Source organism: Cheilinus undulatus, linkage group 12, assembly GCF_018320785.1.
Source record: "Cheilinus undulatus linkage group 12, ASM1832078v1, whole genome shotgun sequence".
Lineage (NCBI taxonomy): Eukaryota > Metazoa > Chordata > Actinopteri > Labriformes > Labridae > Cheilinus > Cheilinus undulatus.
In genome coordinates, this window is record NC_054876.1 from 36909749 (window position 1) to 36930035 (window position 20287).

The following is a 20287-nucleotide window of genomic DNA, read 5'->3' on the forward strand; positions in this document are numbered from 1 at the left end:
GCCGTGGTTAGCCTGGCGCATCACAGAAAAAAGGTTCCTTATTCTCCCTCCAAGTTTCCATTACACTCCAGAAGCATACCCATTAGTTTAAGTGGTTACTCGGCACTGGTCACAGTTGTCAAGGAGTAAACTACATAACGTAAGCTTTAGCAGGTAGCAGTTATCATTCTTCACAAACAGTGGAGCCAGTTGGCAAATCTAACTCTTGCCAAAGCCAGTCAGAAGAAGAAAAACCCATCTCTTCCATTAAGAAAAGCTCTCAAAGCAATTCTTTGCTTTTCTATTCATACAGCAATGTTGTCCAGTTCAGATAAAACTGCTGCTATGGCTACATCCATGCTAATCTCTTCACTGGTTGTCATTGCTTACAGGCTTGTAGTTGCTCCAACTAAACCACACCCATAGCTATCACCTTGTTCTCCTCAAATAATGCTGATTGGTCTATTTATTCTCTGTCAGAATAAGCATTTCAGCTTGAAGCTTTGCAAGATGAATATGCCTGCTAACAGACACGGGATGTGGCAAATCCATTGGTTTTGAAAGGTTACTTATGTGTTAGACTTGTGACTGCATGCTGACCAGCCTTATTCACCCTTTTATCGAAACACAGCAATGATTGGCTCCAGTCCCACAGCACTGAATGGGATAAGTGGTACAGAAAACCAATTGACGAATAGATAATTAAGCTAGTTTCCCTATTTACAGACTTATTCATCTCATATAAAAATAGTAAAGTTTGTTGGTTATTTTTTGGTGATCTGGGATGGTAACTGCAATAAAGGACCACAATATGACATGCTTCCATTGCTGACACTAATAAGGCAAGTTCAGTCTGTTTTCCTGTGATTGTTTTGTGCTTTTGCAAGCCTTGGGACACACGATTAAATAGAGGAAAAATTTCAAAGAAAACCGCCTGAAATTTGTCATCATGGGGATAAGAGAAAATAAAATGTATTGATGCATGTTCACTTTGGGCTCCAGTAAATTTGCCTTGAAGCATACCTGAAAATCGTAGTTTATACTTCACCATCCTTATCAGTATGTTTATCATGCTATTATGACTTAATCCTAACATAAACATCACCACCTGCAATCATGTTAATCAACCCCTCTTTACACTGAATCACCAAGAGTAAATAGAAACTTTATCACACTGCAATTATGGAGAAAAACTGTGTATATTATTGCCACAATACTTCAGCAATGCATACTGAAGCAGCCTGTGTTTAAAGAAATGGAAATGAACAGAACTAAGGTATGTTGACTCACCAAACGACTTTAGCATCATAGATAACCTAGAGGAAAGAAAAGGAAGGTTCCTCAAAATCAATGAAAGCTTAAAATATATAAGAATAACAATCTTAACGAGAAGCACATCTCACCAAGATGAGAGTCAGCACAGAGAGGATGTAGTAGGAGGAATCTCTGAAAAGGGACCACCATGTCAGCACCACTGTCTGCAGAGACATTCAATCATGTTAGTTCAACAGTTTGAGAGTAATCAATAAAATTATCGCTCAAAGTTTCTGCAACCTGTCCTGCAAAGATTCCACTCAGGCCGATGATGACCAGGATGTTAAAGACAGCAGAGCCCACAATGGTACCAACTCCAACGTCCCCTTTAGTGATGAAGACACCTGAGGGAGAAGAGGAGAAGTTTGTGTATCTCCTGTCTGCTTCTGTGGGCTCCATTTATTTTAATCATGTTTATCTCCTTTCACTTGTTAAAACATCACATCTAAGGAGCACACAATAACAGTTAAAAACACACATATCTACAGACACATGCTCACACTCATATCAATAAAAATCAAATAAAGATTAAGCTTAATTTAAATCCCTTCTACATTTCACATTTCTGTCTAAGTTCCCGGCCCTAAACTCCCAGTCTCCATGAAGTTCATGTCTGCGTCTCTATGCTGAACAAAGTCCGCTTGCCTTTAGCAATGCAAGTCTTTCCAGACCAGTACAGCCTAAAACAGCAGTTCTCAACTGGTCTAGCATCAGGATCCACCAATACCTCCTCCAAACGGAGACCAAAATTTCAAAAATTTCTCAAACATAACCATTTTTTTTTTTTTTTGTCAAAAATGGAGCAGGTTGGACTTCTAATGTGACAGAATAAAGATATATAGACATGCCCTTCAAAATAAAAGCATTTTTTCCTCGGCACACATCTGTGACACACTGAAAATGTCTTTGCAACTGACTTTTGGTCTCTGACCCACCAGCTAAGAACCTAGAGTCTAAAAACATCCTGATCCTGAGACCTTATAGTTTCACAAATATTTTCTAAGGATTTTAAAGACAGAGAAATTCTGAGGTTCAAGGTCAAACCTCAGGTACAGGAGGATCAATGCAGATTCTGTCATGGCCGTGGAACAATGGGCCAGTTCTTAACCCTTTCAGGGCTTCCTGAGGAAGCATGGGAGGAGGCTTAGAGAAGGCTGCCGAGCCAAAAGTTAAAGCTTTCGATTTACCAGTTGATCTACCTCCCAAACCTCACCTATGGCTGTGAACTCTGGGGAATAACTGTAAAAACAACATCACAAATACAAGCGGCCAGAATGAGTTTTCTCTAGAGGGGGGCTGGGCTGAGAGATAGGGTGAGGAGTCTAGACATCCATATATTGAGAGACCTCCTTTTGGAGGTCTTCTAGGCACATCCAGCTAGGAGGAGACCTTGGAGAAGACCCAGAATGTGCCTCAGGGATCATACTCCTGTCTGGTCTAGGAGCTCCAAGAAAGAGTTGGAAAGTGTTGCTGGGGAGAGGGATGTTTGGGTCGATTTGCTCAGCCTGCTGCCACCATGACCCAGCCCGGATAAACGTAAGAAGATGGATGCCTGGATGGATGAATGGATGGATGGAGAGAAATTCTTAATTTTCATAACTGTAATGGGACATCTCTTTTCATGGTGGCTGTCATAGGTTGCAAGTTCAGTCGCTAAAGGCATGTGTGGGGGTTCTCTAAGACAACATCTTGGAAGGACTATAAAACCTTGTCTTCAAAGGACTTTGATCAGGGAATTAGTGGGTACTGGGACATTGTCAGGAGATTGCTGGGCTGAAAGTTGGTGTTTTTTTAGTCTCTGCAATGATGTGATTCATAGAACTGATCTGAACCTGTGATTATTTTCTCTGTAACTGATCAGAGTTCTTCCAGATAGATTGAACTGTAGCCACTATTTCTATAATTATCTATGAATGATGTTATATGGTCTGTTTGCCTCAATATCCTGAGACTTCTGGAAGGTTCATGTAGCCTCCCCCCTTTCCAACATACTGTATGTCTGTATTTCTGTTTTTTTTTAATTGTTCTTTCTTTTGTTTGAGGTTTTGTGTAAAAAAAAAGAAGATTGAAAATTCCATGAAAGTTTCAAATTTACTCTCTGCTGACATCTCCTGGATGATTATGGCCTTGCAGAGGTTTGGGAAGACATCAAAATTCCAGATCAATTTTGTAAAAGCCTGTCCTTCTTCTGCATGGGTTCTCAAAACCTTCACTACAGTTTCTTTATTTATGATCGACACTGACCAATGAGTGAAGTGAAAAGCTCAGGAGCAGAGCTTCCTGCTGCCATAAACGTTGCCCCAGCCACATCTTCACTGAGCTGCAGGTTCTGAATAATACACAAAAACAGACAAGAATGAGAAAATAACAACAGAATACTGATCTCCTCAACTATGCTGATGTCTGGATTCTTCTGTTTTCTCACCTCAGATATTTTCTCAAGGGAAGGGACGAAGTAGTCATCACAAACGATGGCCAGGGCATAGAACATGTAGATGGCCTAGAGAGGACAGGAAACCACACATTAGTGAGAGAGTTTGTGTAATTCGGCTTCTTCAAATAATGCTGTCAGATCTCAGTGCAGGGTGATGAGGATCTAAATTAAGTTTTTTCAGCTGACTGTGTGTGAAATACTCACACAGAGTGCATGCAACAACACAGCCCCCTTCTTTCTCTGCTCCTTGGTGAAAATATCCTCTGGAAATTCATGAATGGCTGCAGGAAGATAGACAGGAAAAATGTCAATAATGTACAAATAAAAACAATACATGTAATTTTCATCATTTTTTAAATCCAAAACAGCCCTATTCTTTTTTTTTTTACAATATCAGGTATATTAAACGGTGATGTTCCTAGGCAAATAATTTCACATCTGATTTGGTCGACAGGTCTAAAGAAAATACTCAGGAAACAGTCAAGAATGAGCACTCTTTATGTAAAATGTGTTACAGCAGCAAAAGGTAACCATCGTGACATTGGTTTGCAGAATGTAGCTAATATTAGCACCTCACAAAGTCCACATGCCATGTCTTTGAAAGTATTCTCCCCCTTGGATGCTCTACTCTTTTATTGATTTTATAAATCAATCATGGTCAATATAATCTAAAGACAAAAAAACCCATTTCTTTATATCAAAGTGAAAAAAGATTTCAACGGAGCAACAAATTCTCTATTGGGCTGAGGTCTGGGCTTTGACTGGGCCACTCCAGAAGATTCATCTTACTACCTTTAAACCATTTGTGCGTAGCGTTCACTGTATGCCTTGGACATGTTTTTACTGGAAAATACATCTTCTCCCAAGCTGTAGTTACAATCATTCAGGATTTTCCTTTATTTTGCTGCATTCATTTTACCCTCAAGTTTCACAAGCCTTCCAGGGCTGGCAGCTGAGCAGCATCCCCACAGCATGATGCTACCGCCACCATGCTTCACAGTGGGGATGGTGTGTTTGTGGTGATGTGCAGTGTTTGGTGTCTACCAAACAGGGTTTTGTGTGATGGCCAGAAACCATCCCTTTGGTCTCATCAGACCAAAGAACTGTCTTCCACTTGACCATGGAGTCTCCCACATGCCTTTGGGGGAACTCTAGTCCAGATTGAATGAGTTTTATTCAACAGTGGCTTTCTCGTTGCCACTCTCCTATAAAGCTGTGACTGGTAAAGAACCTGGCCAATAGTTGTTGTAGGCATACTCTCCCATCTCAGCTGCTGAAGCTTGTAACTCCTTCAGAGTAGTCATAGGTGTCTTGGTGGCCTCTCTCACTAGTCTCCTTCTTGCACTCAGTGTGTGAGGACGGCCTGATCTAGGCAGATTTACACATGTGCCATATTCCTTACATTTCTTGATGATGGAGTCAACTGAACTCTCAGGCTGTTCAGTGTCTTGGAAATGTTTTTCTATCAATACCCCTGACTTACCCTTTTTAATAACCTTTTCTCTGTGGTGCTTGGGGTGTTCTTTTGTCTTCATGGTCTAATAGTAGCCAAGAATACTGACTAACCAGTGACTGAACCTTCCAGACAACGGTGTCTTTATACTGCAATCACTTGAGACATATTCACTGCACTCAGGTGATCCCCATTTCAATAATTTTGAGACTACTAGTACCAACTGGCTGGGTCTCTGTTGAATTACTTTAAAGGGGATGAATATTTATGCAATCACTTACTTAACCTTACTTTTTTAAATTTAATAGACATTACTTTGTAGGAATCTATTTTCACTTTGAAATTAACGAGGTTATTTGGCAAGAAAAGACAAATTATATTGACCATGATTGATTTATAAAATCAATATAAGGGTAAAACACCCAAGGGGGTGAATATTTTAAAAGGCACTGTAAAGCACTGTGGCAGGAAGTCAGTGGGTATATAGCTCAGCTGTAGGGGCAATTAGTGGTGGAAGGCTGCGTACCATTTTAGACAGAGGATTTTACTGGAGTTGAGGGCCTGAAATGATAAAAACTATTACAATTTTGTTTAGCTATGAAATTATAGTGCAGACTCCCACTGGATCCAACTCAAGCCTTTTAGCTGGCTAATACAGCACATCCCTAGATTTAAAATGAGGCAATCTCTGCCATTTTAATGATCAACAGTATTGAAAAGTACAGAAGCCTGTAGGAGATAAACAATTCTTCTGTACAAAAGCTAAATTGCACATAAACCTGTTGCCTAAACTTTTTAGAGTTCAAAAATGAGTAATTACCCAATACCAGGTACCATAACCTCTTTATTTATGTTATTATGGTACCTAAAAAAAGATGCAGATGTAGTTGGATTTTTACCATAAAATTCTGGTATTCTGACAGCCCATTAGACACACGTGTTTGTGTTGCAGTGTTGACTGAAACAGGAAGTGAGGTGGAAGTGAAAGTGGCAGCTGCTTCCTATCCTTCCTTGAGTGTAAAAGATAAAAAATTAAAACTGTTCATGACAGCGTAGTCTCCCTGTATTCCCCTGACATTAGAACAGGGAGCGTGGAGAGCGGGGTACATTTCCAATTTACAACACCGAGCAGAGCTAATTTAAACCACTAGGGAGGGTGGAGCTATAAATAGCTCTTCGGCTGTGAGACAACAGCGGGTTGACATGCACACAATGAGCGCAGCCGTCGGCGTGCACGCTACACAGCCGCTGCATGCAAACTGAACACCAGACTGCATGGATTAGCAGAGTGTCTGTTGTGCGATGAGATCCTTGACTCTTGGTGTTAGAGAGGAAGAAGAGGAGGAGGCCATGTGGTCCAGAGGAGAGGAGTGACTGTTGGCCGTGTTCAGTTAGAAAATGTAAATGTTTGTCCAGTGTTGTTTACACATTTGTTTCCATGCAAGAGAGCAGAGCATTATTTCTGATTGCCTGGCTAACAGCTATATCTGCTGCTTATTAAGAAACATTTATAAAGCTAACAAGTTAGTTTTGGATTAAGTTTTTTTCCCTGAGAACTGAGGAAAAGAACATTTATTTCTTTTTTTTTTTAATTCTTTTTTTATTTTTTAAAACAGACAGAGAAAGTTAAAAAAAGGTTGACAAAATGTTGACACTTTCTGCACACATCTTGTATTGTCAAGTCTTTTCCAAACTCTTTCCCCTTTGCTGAATTTTTCATTAACTGATATAAATTACAGGGCGGTGAAAAAGTATTTTCCCCTATCTGATTTCTTCTTTTTTTTGGCATATTTGTCACACTTAAATGTTTCAGATCATCAAACACGTTTTATATATTTGACTGCAATAACCTGAGTAAATACAAAATGCAGTTCTTAAATGATGATTTCATTTATTAAGGGAAAAAGCTTTGCAAATCCACCTGATCCTATGTGAAAAATCATTGCCCTCTAAAACCAACAACTGGTTGTGCCACTCTTAGCGGTAACAACTGCTAGCAAGCGTTTACGATAGCACAAGTCTTAAACTGTCGAGCTCAGATTTTGAACTGAAGTCCTCAATATTTGTCCACAACACTGACATGTTTTATCAGTGGACACCTCACTAGCAATGGTGAGCAATTTGATATCTCGCCAATTTCACAGGATGTTGCCATAACTCTTGCATGGAACATCTGATTTCATTCAAATTTCACATGTATGATCAAGGTCTTCCCCTCTACACATTTATAAGCTAATTTCAGGGTTTTTCTGTAGCATATAGTAAGGAGCCAGTAACGTCTAACAAATGATGTCCAATGTTCTTTGAATTTTATATGATACATATCAGTCCTGTCCAGGTCCCATCAACATCTTAACATCTTGCCTTGTCATACTGCCATCTAGTGTTGATAGCCGGTACTATCTCATATACAAAGTGCAACATGCTCATTATTTTGGATTTAATGCCTACTATTTTTTTATTTAATGGCAGTCCTGTTAGTGCCTATGTGGTCTCTCTGCTGTGCTGCAGCACACTGCAAGGTTTACCAACACCCAGCTGTGGGGTCACATCTGCAGTTGTGTTAGTTTCTATTGTATTACCATACTCCACTGTTACATTGTAACTAAAGGAAATACTACAGTGATAAGAGTTTTAAAAATGTCAGTTAATATGGAAAGTGTTGTTGATGTTGATTAATGTCAAGAGTGGAAAAGAGGCAGTCCAAACTCTTCTCCACTTTGAATATTAATCAGAATTTCTTCAAGAGCACCAAACTTTATTCTTCTACTTTAGCCCCATTCAGCAGTCAGTCATCTGCCCTTTGTCTCTATGTTGTTGATGATATTCAGAAATGAAAAGCTATTAAAAGAAACAAATGTACTAAGGTTTAATCTGAGGGGGATCAGAAGTACAAAAAGTATTTCTATTTCTGTTTTCTGTGTGCCAGCTGTTTTTGCAGGACAGGCCTTTTTCCGGAGGAGCTTAGCATGTAAACTTTGGTCATCCTATCCCACCATAGATGGTGCCTGACTGTGAAGCTCCCCTGTCAGGTCGATCAGCTCTCTGTGGTTTTATTTTCACCTTCATTCTTCTTCTCTGCTCTCTGACACCTGAAAGCCCCTCTCTCATTTTCTAGCCCAAAAAATGCACTCCCAGGTTATTCTGGCACTGGAAAACGCCAGGATCAAACACGTAGACTCAGATGGATGCTTTGAGGAGTTGCTCTGGTGAAAGCTGTTGCTATGGTGACCCTCTCCCTGGGGGCTTGATTTTTTTTTCATGGGTGGCAGAAGAAATCTGAAGGCAAGGCGATTACATGAACAGTGAGAAAGGGGGGAGGTGAGTATGTGTTTCCCATGGTTAGGGTTTATGAAGGGTAAAAAAAAGAAAAGTGACAGCAGCTCTGGACCTCGATGTCTAAAAATATTTATTTTTCCTTACAAACCCCCAGGAGAGGTCTGAGAGAGCGAGGGAGGGGGAAGAGCGACACAGAGACAGAGGGCTGGTTAGCTGAAGGCTACTGGACTGTGGGGTTTTGCAATAAATTGCAATTTCATTGTAACAGTAATACAAACATTTTACAAACATCAAATACATTGCAAAAGTCTGTATTTATCCGAGTAGTTAAAAAAAATAATCCTTTTATACAGAATTCTTTTATACAGTGCAGTGTAAAAAAAGTATTCGCCCCTTCCTGATTTCTTTTCTTCTTTGCATATTTGTCACACTTGTCACACTTAAATGGTTCGGATCATCAAATAAATCTTAATATTCGGAACCCCAGTAAATACAAGATGCAGTTTTTAAATAATTATTTCATACATTAAGGGAAAAGCCACCCAACCCTAACTGTCCCTGCCTGAAAAAGTAATGGTAACTTAGCAAGTTTAACATTGGCTCAATTGTGCACTGTATGCCAAAATTCTCACCCAGAATGCCTCTGTGTCTGGCACTATTTTGCAATGCTTACTTAAGCTACTGGTGACGTGCTCTTTTCTCTCAGCATATCTGAACAGCTGTTTGGGTCTTTGTGCTTGGTCAGAGGAAACAGCAACAACCAACTAAGCTTAAAAAAGTCTAAAGTGAATGATTTCAACTTCAGTGACAATAACATGCCATTTACTGTGGATACCAGGGGATACTTTTATGACCTGCAGTACACAGACAAACAACTTCTACAGACGAAGACTCTGCGGGACAAAAGAGAGAGGAGAAACTTCTGTGGAGACTGGTTAGTGGGAGAGATCCCGAGTTACCTGCTGAAACTGTGAGCCCAAGCCCACAAACGCAGAGAGCTACTGTCATAACTGGGACTTAGTTACAACAAGGGATGGGGATCGTTAACTTTCATTGTTATTTATACCCTTATTGATACTCCTTATTGATCCGAGTCCTAATTGATACAACTACTGGTATTTTCTATAGTTTGGTGGAAAGACAAAATGGAGACAAATATTTACACAAGAAGTGGTCTTAGCTGAGTAATGCTTGAGTTAAAAAGCTATGATTCAGTCCATCACATCTATTTTATATCCCTCAAATATAGACACATTCTTCATATTCACAACTGTATTTACTGAGGTTTCTCATCAAAAATTTCATTTTCCCATTTGTATGTGTAACTTGAACACATCATAACATATAGAATACAGTCGTCTAATTTACTGAGGTTACCTGAACGCATCATATTTCCATCTTTCAGCACATTAAGTTAGTAAGTAAATCAAGAAATAAAGTAAATTATTAAAGTAATAAGTCAAGTGAAGTAATAAGTAGTTATATAAAGTAAATTTCTTCTCTGCAAAACAAAATACATGTAGCTGTGTAAATAAGCAAAATGTAAAAAGAGATAATAAACACACAAGTAACATTTACTTCATCTGACAAAGTAGCTTTTCTCTGAGATTGGTAGTTCTTTCTATTAAAGTGCTTTCTCTTGTGAACAGCCCCTGATTCCTGAACATTCAAATATTTTGTTTTAATAAACAATGTAAACTGACATGGGCAATGTAACAAATATGCCTCTCTGTGTTAAGCTCACAAAACAGGAAATATGTGCCCGTTAGGGGCGCTGTTGTCACAAACAAACGGCGACCAGGAAGAAAAGACGGCGTAAAATAAGACGAAAACGGAAATTCAGCTCCTTCCGCCGGTCTTTTTTTCCACATAAACAATGAAAAAAACACAGAATTTACACTGTCTTGGGGTTTCTGCTTTTTCACTGGGGCATTATGAGCAGCCAGCGAGGCGGTGAGCTGTCCAGCATGTCATTCTTTACACGATGTGAATAAATCAGCACAGAGTACGTGTTGCTAGACGCCAAGCAAGGTACTGACATGTATTTGAGTGTATTAAATCACATAAAAATCTATCGGTAAGCTAAAACATTATTGATTTTTGGTATTTCAAAAACACAGAACCGATTTGATCCCCATCCCTAGATACAACACATCTTCAGGATATTTCTGATCGAGGATAGCAGCTCACAGAAGTCTGCAGCCTGCATCACTTCCCATCCCGAGTTCCCTGTCTTACTGAACACTGTTGATTTACAGACCTTCTTCAACTATCTCAAGACAAAATGGAGAAACTGACCCAGAATAGAAGAAATGAATGGGAATTTGGCATCAGAGTTTATGGTTTTTGCTTTATCCTTCTAATTAAGATTCTACTGATATTGTTTTTTCAGGGCCAGTACTGATACCGATTATTAGTGCATGTGACCGATGACCACATTATGAGCAGAACTGCATTTGTCATGTCAAAATCGCTAAATTAGCAACTTTAAACATCTGTAGTGCTATATAGCCTAGCTTACCCAATAGGGTCCTGATTGTAGGGGCACGACTCAAGTACCTTAAACAACCCAACTTCAAAAATACAGAAATATCCCTTCAAATCTGTCATTATTTGTCCTCATGTGTGAGGACTTTCTATAGGATTTTCTGTATCTTTTACTGCTTTACAGACAAAAGGAAGGTCAGAATTTACAACAGAAAATTACTCAGCGATGGAGAAAGAGCACTTGACAACACTGAGTTCATTAACTCCACATCGGTCTAAAAGCCTGGAGGCACATGTTAAAACAAGACACTGTTTGCCAAGAAGCCCAGAGTAAATCTCCTCTAATGCGTCTGCTTTTAGCCTTAACACAGTGAGTGTCCACTGTGTAAAAGTTTATTGGCTTTTAGTTGAGTCTACTACAGCATTCACAACAACTTTATTTAAGAAAATCTATTTCCCACTCTCAACCAAAGCAAGGTTGAACCACTTACTTATTGATGTTGATTTAATTTTCATTTTACAATAAAGATGGACAACAGAAATGTTGTGTTGATATCAAACCAGTAAGTGTACTGTTTGCTGAGCTGTGTTGGTTTTGCAGCGGTGGTTGCAGAGTTTGGCGCAGGATTAAATTGATAGAGCTCTCTTTAAAGTGTATTTTATCTAAGTCTGGATCAATGAATCCTATGCAGCAGTACTATAAGGTCAATGCGGAGCAACGACTCTTTCAGTAGATAAGTCTGCACACAAGGGAACCAGGTTCTGATGTGAGCTCTCTGAGTCAGTCTGCTGCAGGGGGGCTTCAATGTGGCTGAATGAAGGGGCAGTGGGCGGTGCAGAAAAATGTTATCGATCTGACACTCAGCAGGACGTCCTGGAGTCAAGCTACGACATCGACTGGAGCAGAGTAAACCCAAATCATGCATCAACCAAACCACCGTTTAGAGGAACGGGCAAACACACAAACACTGATGCACACAGATCTCTGCAACAAGCCTGCATTTTTCATGAGTAATCAAAAAATAAATATTTCATCCAGGTGTGTAATGTAAATTCAATTATGCATTTGTTCTTTGATTTGCTTTCCTTTGAGGCAGGTTGAATACATGGATGATGAAACAACAGTAGGGCTTCAAACCGCTCGGCTATCAATAAAAACAACACATCGTGTCGCACAGAGCGCAAGAGAAGGACAGTGGTGGCTTTAACTCCTGAGTCTCTGTCTTCACCTTCATGAGCTCAGTGGCAGAGGACTTTAAGCAATAAGTCAGATTAAAAAAACCTTGACCTGTCTTTTTAGCTGTGTAGCACACTAAACATTAAGACAGGTGGCAATCATTGCATGTGTTCAATTTGGTGAATTAACTATGATAATTATAAACTCATTCAAAATGCTTATCAATGCAAACAGTCTGATAAACAGACTTTTTAAGAAAACAAAGACCACCCTACTTTTTAATGTTTCTCTCCCAAATTTTCCTTTTCTTAAAGTTATATTTAAACACATCATGAGGATGTTACCCTCACTTTGTAGTCATCATAGACATAAACTGGACATGTCTCAATCAGATTCATTGCAACAGGTGTATAAAATCAAACACCATGCAGTCTCCACTTGCAAATGTGTGATACAATATGGGTCGTGACTTTTAAGCACGGTACTGTGATGGATGCCAGCGTTGCAATAAGACCATTCATGAAATTTCATCCCTGCTGGATATTCCACAGTCAACTGTAAGTGATATTAAAAGAAAGTGGAGGCATTTAGGAACAACAGCAACTCAGCTACGAAGCTGAAGATCACATAAAATTACAGAGTAGGACACATGGTACATAAAAGTGGCCTGTGCTCTGCTGATTCCATAGTTAAAGAGTTCAAATGGGATGCTGTAAAGCACACCAGCACTGGACTGTGGAGCAGTGGAAACATGTTCTGTGGAGTGACCAATCACACTTCTCTGTTTGGCAGTTAAATGGGGGAGTCTGGGTTGGCCGCACGCTAGAAGAATTTGACCTCCTGACTGCATTGTGCCAACTGTGAAGCTTGGTGGAGGAGGGATTACCCCTGTGTTACTGTGGAAATTCTCTGGTAATTAGGTGGTATTTTGACACATTTCCTAAAAATGTTACTTGATAATTCCCAGGTAATTGCTTCATTTTAGCCCACTAAATTAAAGTGAATGCTTCCTTAATCATTTTCAAGTCATTTTTGGGATTAGGGTAGGGCTAGGGGTGAGGGTTAGAGGTTAGGATAGGGCCACAAGCAATTAATAATAAGCAACTAGTTGAATTGATAAATTGTTGGTAGGTAAATACTTCCTTAATATAACCACCTTATTCTTGAGAAATTACTCGATAATTACCATGTATTACTACAAAACCACGTTAGGGCCCACTAAAATAAAGTGTTACCTGTTAAACTCGTGTATAATGTCCAAACCAAGGTTAAAATAGTTTTGGATTTTTCGTTAGTTTTTATTTTTATTTCATTAACTTTCTGTGTCCAAATTCAGTTTTGTTTTCATGAGTTTTTACTGCTGGTTTGTTAGTTTAGTTTAGTTTTTATTTTGCAAAAATGCTTCATTTTAGTTGAGTTTTTATTAGTTTTGGTGTTAGTTTTTTCAGATACATGTCAGGGCTAAGTGAACATTATCCATTTTTAAAAACATATTCAAACAGGTTACTCTTCACTTATCATGTTATCTATTTAAAGATGATGTTTGAATACAACTCCAGACATAAATCTACTATTGTGTGAAGTCTTCAACAATCAAATCAGGCAATTTTGCACTCTCCAGGCTTGAGTGTAGGTGCCAGTCAGCATGGTTGTGTCAAAGACTAAAACTAAGGATATTTTCTCTCTATTTTATTTTATATAGTTAGTTTTGGAAGCACACTATACAGTTTTAGTTAGTTTTTTTTTGTTAATTGTTAGTTTTTATTTAGTTTCAGTTAACTAAAAAGTTTCTTGAATTTTAGTTGTAGTTATTCAGTTAGTTTTAGTTAAGTATAATAACATTGGTCCAAACTGCATAAAAACAATTTTTTGGTGATATTTTGGTATCAGAATGTTATCAATGCAATTTTTGATGGGCTCATTCCCCTGCTACACACTTGTTTCATGAAACAGATGTAGTATTTGGTACTTTTTGACACTATTGATTATAAAATAACAGACTGTATCCCTTTTAAAAACATGGAATCGGAAAAGTATCACAAAATTAAGGTTGTCACAATTGCGACATCCTTAATGTAGAATTGCTTCAGTAAAAATAAAATGGAAAGTGAAAGAGTGAGATCTAACTTTACCCTGCTGCAAATTTTCCAAAACATGACTTGATGTTTGTTTTGTGTGACATTCACAATCTAAATGGCCTGACAGAAGTCCCAAGACCATCTGAAGACAGTTTCTGTCACATAATCTGCCAGCTTCTCCTTCCTGATGCTTTCCCATAAATACCCCAAAATGTTGCTGTGGAAAATTATTATTCTCGGCTGACCGTCGGCTGCCAAAATAAACAAAATAACAAGCCTGGACGATGACACACAGAATGAGCTTTTTACCTCATTTATATCACTTGGGTTCATTCGCAGCTACACTGCCACAGCCGCCGTCCCCTCTCCCCTCTCCCCTCTCTTTATGGTCTATTTTTAGGCTTTGCACTTTTAATGCTTGAAAGACAGAATTGACTGGGTTTCAAAATTTAGCATTCAGTTGCTTAGCAACAGCGGTCTCCAAAGAGGGGTCACAACGTCTCCATCTTGTTAAGGAGCGTAGGGATGAATAGAGGGGAAAGGAAGCCTGGGGCTGGATGTTAGTGTGCAATCCCTGAGATAATATCCCGCCGTCCGAGCCTGGCTCTTTAATCACACTACAGATTATGTAATGACTGTTAGGCGGCGTGCTGAGGACGAGGGCGGCACCCCGGGCCTGGACGCTCTACTCTACCTGTCCAGTCTTTGTTCCACTGCTCATCTCTAGTGTATTACTGCAGAGAATTCAGCCTGAGATACACTGGCGTCTTTGTGAGATAATGAGGGAGATCTGCTCTCAAAGCAGGAGCTCAATAAAGGTTAAGCCTGTTATCAGGTAGAAAAACAAACAGATGTGAAGATAAAAATGGACATCTGGTAGAGAGAGAGACACAGCGTCTGATCATAACTGTACTATAAAAACATTTCTAATGCAATATCAAAGGAGAGGATGTGCTGACAGTAGGAGCCTGTAACATGTCAATTAACTGAAGGGCTGGATCAATCATTCCTGAGATATAACAAACAACTCTTTAGAAATTTCACAGAGCGATGGAGTTATTTTTAGCTATCATCTTCACTCATAGGATAGATGATTTAGAGAAAAGTTGCTTGGAGCTCTTTCAAGAGGCTATCTTAGATCAAAGAAACAAATGTACCACAAAAAGCACCAAAAGCTGGAGTTCCTTTGGCGGTCATGAGGGGCTGAGTCCAAAACAAGTTCCCTGCCCTTAAACATAAATTCAAACAGCCCAACTTTACAGCTGAGTTAAACATCTTTACAGCCTGGTGTGAATTCTTGCAGTGTTCTTCTATTTCAACTATATCTAGTTAAAGTCCTGCATAAATTGTGGTGTGGTTCATTCACTGGTATGTTGGAGCTGCTTGTTGTCATATCAGCTAATTCAGTTACTGAAACTTAAGCACCAGTAATGTTTGTCTTTTTGTGACTTTAAAAATAGGAGGAAATTATGGCTCCCTGTGCAATTTAGGTATCAAAAGACCGTGCAGGAAACATGTATTTTAACTTTTATGAAATAAAAATGTACATTTAACTAGTGCTGCACAATTGATCTAATTGCAATCACAATTGTGATGTAAATTCATAATCACATAAAAGTTGCAAATATTTCTGAACTTGAAAGGTTTACAAAAATGACTGTAGAAAGGCCTGTAAGTTTTTAACAGTGCCACAATTTCCCTTTGTACCTTTATGTACCTTTATTTTCGAAAAAAGTAGAAACTTGATAAAACCTCAGGTTGCATTTTTGTGCAACTCAATACTTCTATGTTTTGAGTTAAGAAATACACACTTCAAAACAACCATCATTCTCTGTATTTCTCAATAACCAAGTAGACTCATGATAACATTTATGTGTTATAATTGCAAATCGCTATATTGTCCAGTATAATTGCAAAAACACATGATTACAAAATCATGCAGCACTACTCAAGCAGATACAGTGCTCTCCTTGCACCTGACATGTGGCCAGTTCAGTATTTGTCATATATTGATCGGTTACAGATGGTCAATAAGAGTCAAGATTGTTCTAAGCTTATAGAAGTCTGGCTATTTTGAGTCACTTAGTTTTTTCTGGTGAAAAAATGATGATCCAGGGCCATGCCCCTGCATTCTAGCTCTTATGCTAAAAAAAACCTGATGATGGTTAACTAGCTTATTTGAAGAAGATTGCCAACACCTTCCTTTCCTCTGGTGTCACCTATTTTCCAAGTATGGGTTAGGGACAGCCATTAATCAGACTTGAAGCTTCAAAACAATAAACCAGCACATCAATCCCCATGTTAAAAAGTTATTTTTTTGCAGCAGAAATAAACATGTTTAATCTGCCTCAGAATGGACAGAGCCTTGTGCCCCTCAAAATTTCTGGCACCTCCGAAGGGGTCCCAGACCCCAGGTAGGGATCAAGGTGTTAGTAAATAATTAAGGTTGGAGAATGTCTGTAGTTTACAGATATTTTAACATAAATGTGGATGAAAAAGTATAGGAGAATACAGTTCAAGATGAGGGATGGAGAGTATCTGATGAATATAAAACAAACTTTTAAAATAATTTTAACAACAGTTATGGTATTTTTAAGTAGTCATATATGTTTCAGGTAGCAGTGAGTGCTTAAATGTGGTATTGGTGCATCCATAGTTAGAATAGTTAATGCCTTTACGAGCACACACTCATTTGGCTGCAAGTTAATAGCGTTGTTGGCCAAGCCATACTTCTTATGTCTTTGTCTATTTTGTCATGCACATTACTTTATCAAGTACAAGTATGAGTACTTAATCTGCCTGTAGCTTCCCTAGGTTCACTCATTACAGTGCTATGCCTCCTCAGGTTCAAACCTGGGAAGGCATAGCACCGTAATGAGTGCTATGCCGCCTCAGGTTCAAACCTGGGGAACAGATTATTTCTCTCAGAGGTTCCTGATCCAGGTTGCCAGTGGACAAGGTCACCCTATGTGATGTGTACTATCTATCTGCATGCACGGGTTCTCTCCGGTACTCAAGCCTCCTCTCCCAATCCTAAAGCCCTATGACGGATGACCAGAATAGGGGGTACCCCGTCTCTCACACAGTGACAGCTGGGATCGGCTCCCTGAAAGGGATAAACAGTGTAGATAGTGGATGGATGGATGTGTAGAATGCTTTTAAAGGAATGATCGTATGACACACTGTGAGTCTTTGCTGTGAAAATGTCAAGAAGATTGTTTCAGCAGCGTGCGGTTTATCTTTAGTCTAACAACTACCCAGCAGCACCAGTATCAGGCATTAAAAACTACCATAAGGAAATGATGGTGCTGTCAGAGTGGTGTTTGCTTCAGTAGCTCATACAGCCATCAGTTTGGTTTTAGTCTTCATAATTACAACAAAAAACTGCTCACAGGAACTTTAATTTCTTTGTTTCATGGTGTCATATACTTCACCATGCAGATATCCTTGAAAGGTCTGAATTATTCATCACATACGTGTATTAGAAGAGGCTGAACACACCTGAGGTGATACTTAGAGTGTGGCTCTGACAGGCTATTTGCATGATGTATTATTAGAACAACTGAATTTGCATGCACGTCTATGATGGTACACATGAAATTTTGCACTCAAATCCAGCGGTGTAGTTAGCATGCAGAAGAACAGACAGCCTGTTATAAACAGAAACAGAGTCGATGCAAATGATGTGAAGACAGAGCATAGATTCGAGCAAGGCAGGAGAAGCCTTGTTATTTTCTATACTCTATGTTTGTCTCCCCACACAACGATAAAGAGATTTCCTTTCTGGTCTGAATCTTTAATAATAAACCTGTCAGCAGTGATGAATGCAGCTCATGTCAGCCATGCAGCTAATCATCCTGAGAACCAGAGCAGCACAGTGATGATTACAGCTGCAGATTGGATCCATGTTTCAGTAACAATCATGAGGAGCAGTTTGAATCTGGTCAAACTATTCAAGGAGTCCACAATGAATCAGAAATCAGATTTATAAAATCAAATCTGAATCTCAGCACAGCAGCCTCCACTCAAACATCTACCACAGTCTTTCTGTATTGACACTGGCTGCACACTTCTACTACACAACTCACACACTCTCAGTCCACATGACCTTTCCGTTCACCTGCAGGGGAGAGGAACAAATCTGTGGTACACTATGCCTTCTTTGTTTACCTCCACACACCACACATAAGCACCTATATATACATAAATACTTGTCTACCATAATTTATAACTGTGGAAAAAATAACCTTTCAACATTTTTATAACACAGATTTATCTGTACATGATTAAAGCTTTCATGAGGGTCTGCTTTATGACAATGTTTGAATCTCTATTGGATTGAGGTCTGGGCTTTGACTCGACCACTCCAGAACATTCCCCTTGCTGTCTTCAAACAATTTCTGTGTAGCTTTCACTGTATGCTTTTGGTCATTGTCTTGCTAGAAAATAAATCTTCTCCCAAGCCGTAGTTCTCCTGCAGACTGAATAAGATAGTCCTCCATGATGGTCCTATATTTTACCGTATTCATTTTACCCTCTACCTTTACAAGGCCTCAAGGGCCGGCTGCCGAGAAGCATCCCCACAGCATGATGCTGCCACCACCATGCTTCCCAGTGGGGATAGTGTGTTTGTGGTGATTTGAAATGTTTGGTGTCGTTAAACATTGCATTTTGTCTGATGACCGAAAACCACCCTTTTGGTCTCATCAGACCAAAAAAAAACTTTCTTCCACTTGACCTTGGAGTCTCCCATATGCCTTTGGTCGAAATCTGGTTGAGATTTAGTGGCTTTGTCTTTGTGTCTTGGTGGCCTCTCTCACTAGTCTCCTTCTTGCGCGGTCATTCTGTTTGTGAGGATGCCCTGATCTAGACAGATTTACGCATGTGCCATATTCCTTACATTTCTTGATGATAGATTTAACTGAACTCCAGGAGATGCTCACAGCCTTGGATTTTTTGTATCCATCCCCTGACTTCTACGTTTCAATAACATTTTCTCTGAGTTGCTTGGAGTGTTCTTTTGTCTTCATGGTGTAATGGTAGCCAGGAATACTGACTAACCAGTGACCTTCCAGACACAGGTGTCTTTATACTACAATCACTTAACTACATATTTTTTCTTTCATTGACATTACTTTGTAGAAATCTGTTTTCACTTTGACATATAAGAGGTCAAAAAGCCAAATTATATTGACCACGGCTGCTTTACAAAATCAATGAAAGGGTTAAACATCCAAGGGGGTGGAGGGTTTTTATAAGCACTGTGCCATATTTCACACTCATGTGGCTCATGGAAGGTCTACCTTAAATGACAAAAACATCATTGCAAATTACAAATCCATGATGGATAAAATGAATGGAATATGAACTCTGATGAGCCTGTTGCATCAACTGGAGCAGTCTTGTCTGTATCTTTTAAGTGTTTAATTCTCATCAACAGCAAAACTAATGAACTAAAAGGAGATTAAACTTAAGAAAACAGCAAATATTTTTGTCTGTTTATTCCTGGATGTTTCATATTTGATCCCTAGACTGTATAAAAACATGTATGACCTGACAGCTACCCAAAAAGTGAAACCAAAACATTTGGGTGTCTATGGAAATTCTCATTCATTCAGGTTATGGTTCAACGCTAGAACCAAAGGGACAACTGCACGCCTTGGACAAAAGAACTGGAGCTCTTCCTACTTGCTGGTTGCACATTACATGATAAGCTCTGCCCGCTCTGAAATCAAATAAAATCACCAAAAGTTTTTCATACACAGTTTGGTTTCTGTCATTATAGTTACTCTGAAGTTCTGAGGAGGACTGGCGAGAGAAAACTTGACAAACACTAATAGAGGAGTCATTGAACTTTCCATAAACAGAAGTGTCCACTTCAACCTCACACAAGAATCTCTTCCACTTTGGACTACACCGACCTGAGGGACTTATCTATCAGCTGAATGAGTGTTATGGTTAGCAGAGAGGGTAGAATGTCAAAACAAAAGAAGAGACTACAGCTCAACTGTTGGTTCTGCACAACTGCAGTATGTCAGCACATGGTGATGGAGGGACTTGGCTTCACTTAAAGACACATTGCCCAT

General features: G+C 39.2%; 1 protein-coding gene across 2 annotated transcripts in view; it reads right to left on the reverse strand.

The window, feature by feature from the left end:
- The window catches only part of LOC121518633 (sodium/potassium/calcium exchanger 3-like), a 54859-nt gene that overhangs the window by 15422 nt on the left and 19150 nt on the right, over positions 1 to 20287 (reverse strand). For both annotated transcript variants that reach the window (XM_041801077.1, XM_041801076.1), the window contains exons 3-8: positions 3932 to 4008; positions 3719 to 3793; positions 3538 to 3622; positions 1534 to 1637; positions 1383 to 1457; positions 1270 to 1295 (exon numbers count right to left, since the gene is read on the reverse strand). In XM_041801077.1, the coding sequence (XP_041657011.1) occupies positions 1270 to 1295; positions 1383 to 1457; positions 1534 to 1637; positions 3538 to 3622; positions 3719 to 3793; positions 3932 to 4008 (442 nt within the window). The remainder of the gene's footprint in view (positions 1 to 1269; positions 1296 to 1382; positions 1458 to 1533; positions 1638 to 3537; positions 3623 to 3718; positions 3794 to 3931; positions 4009 to 20287) is intronic.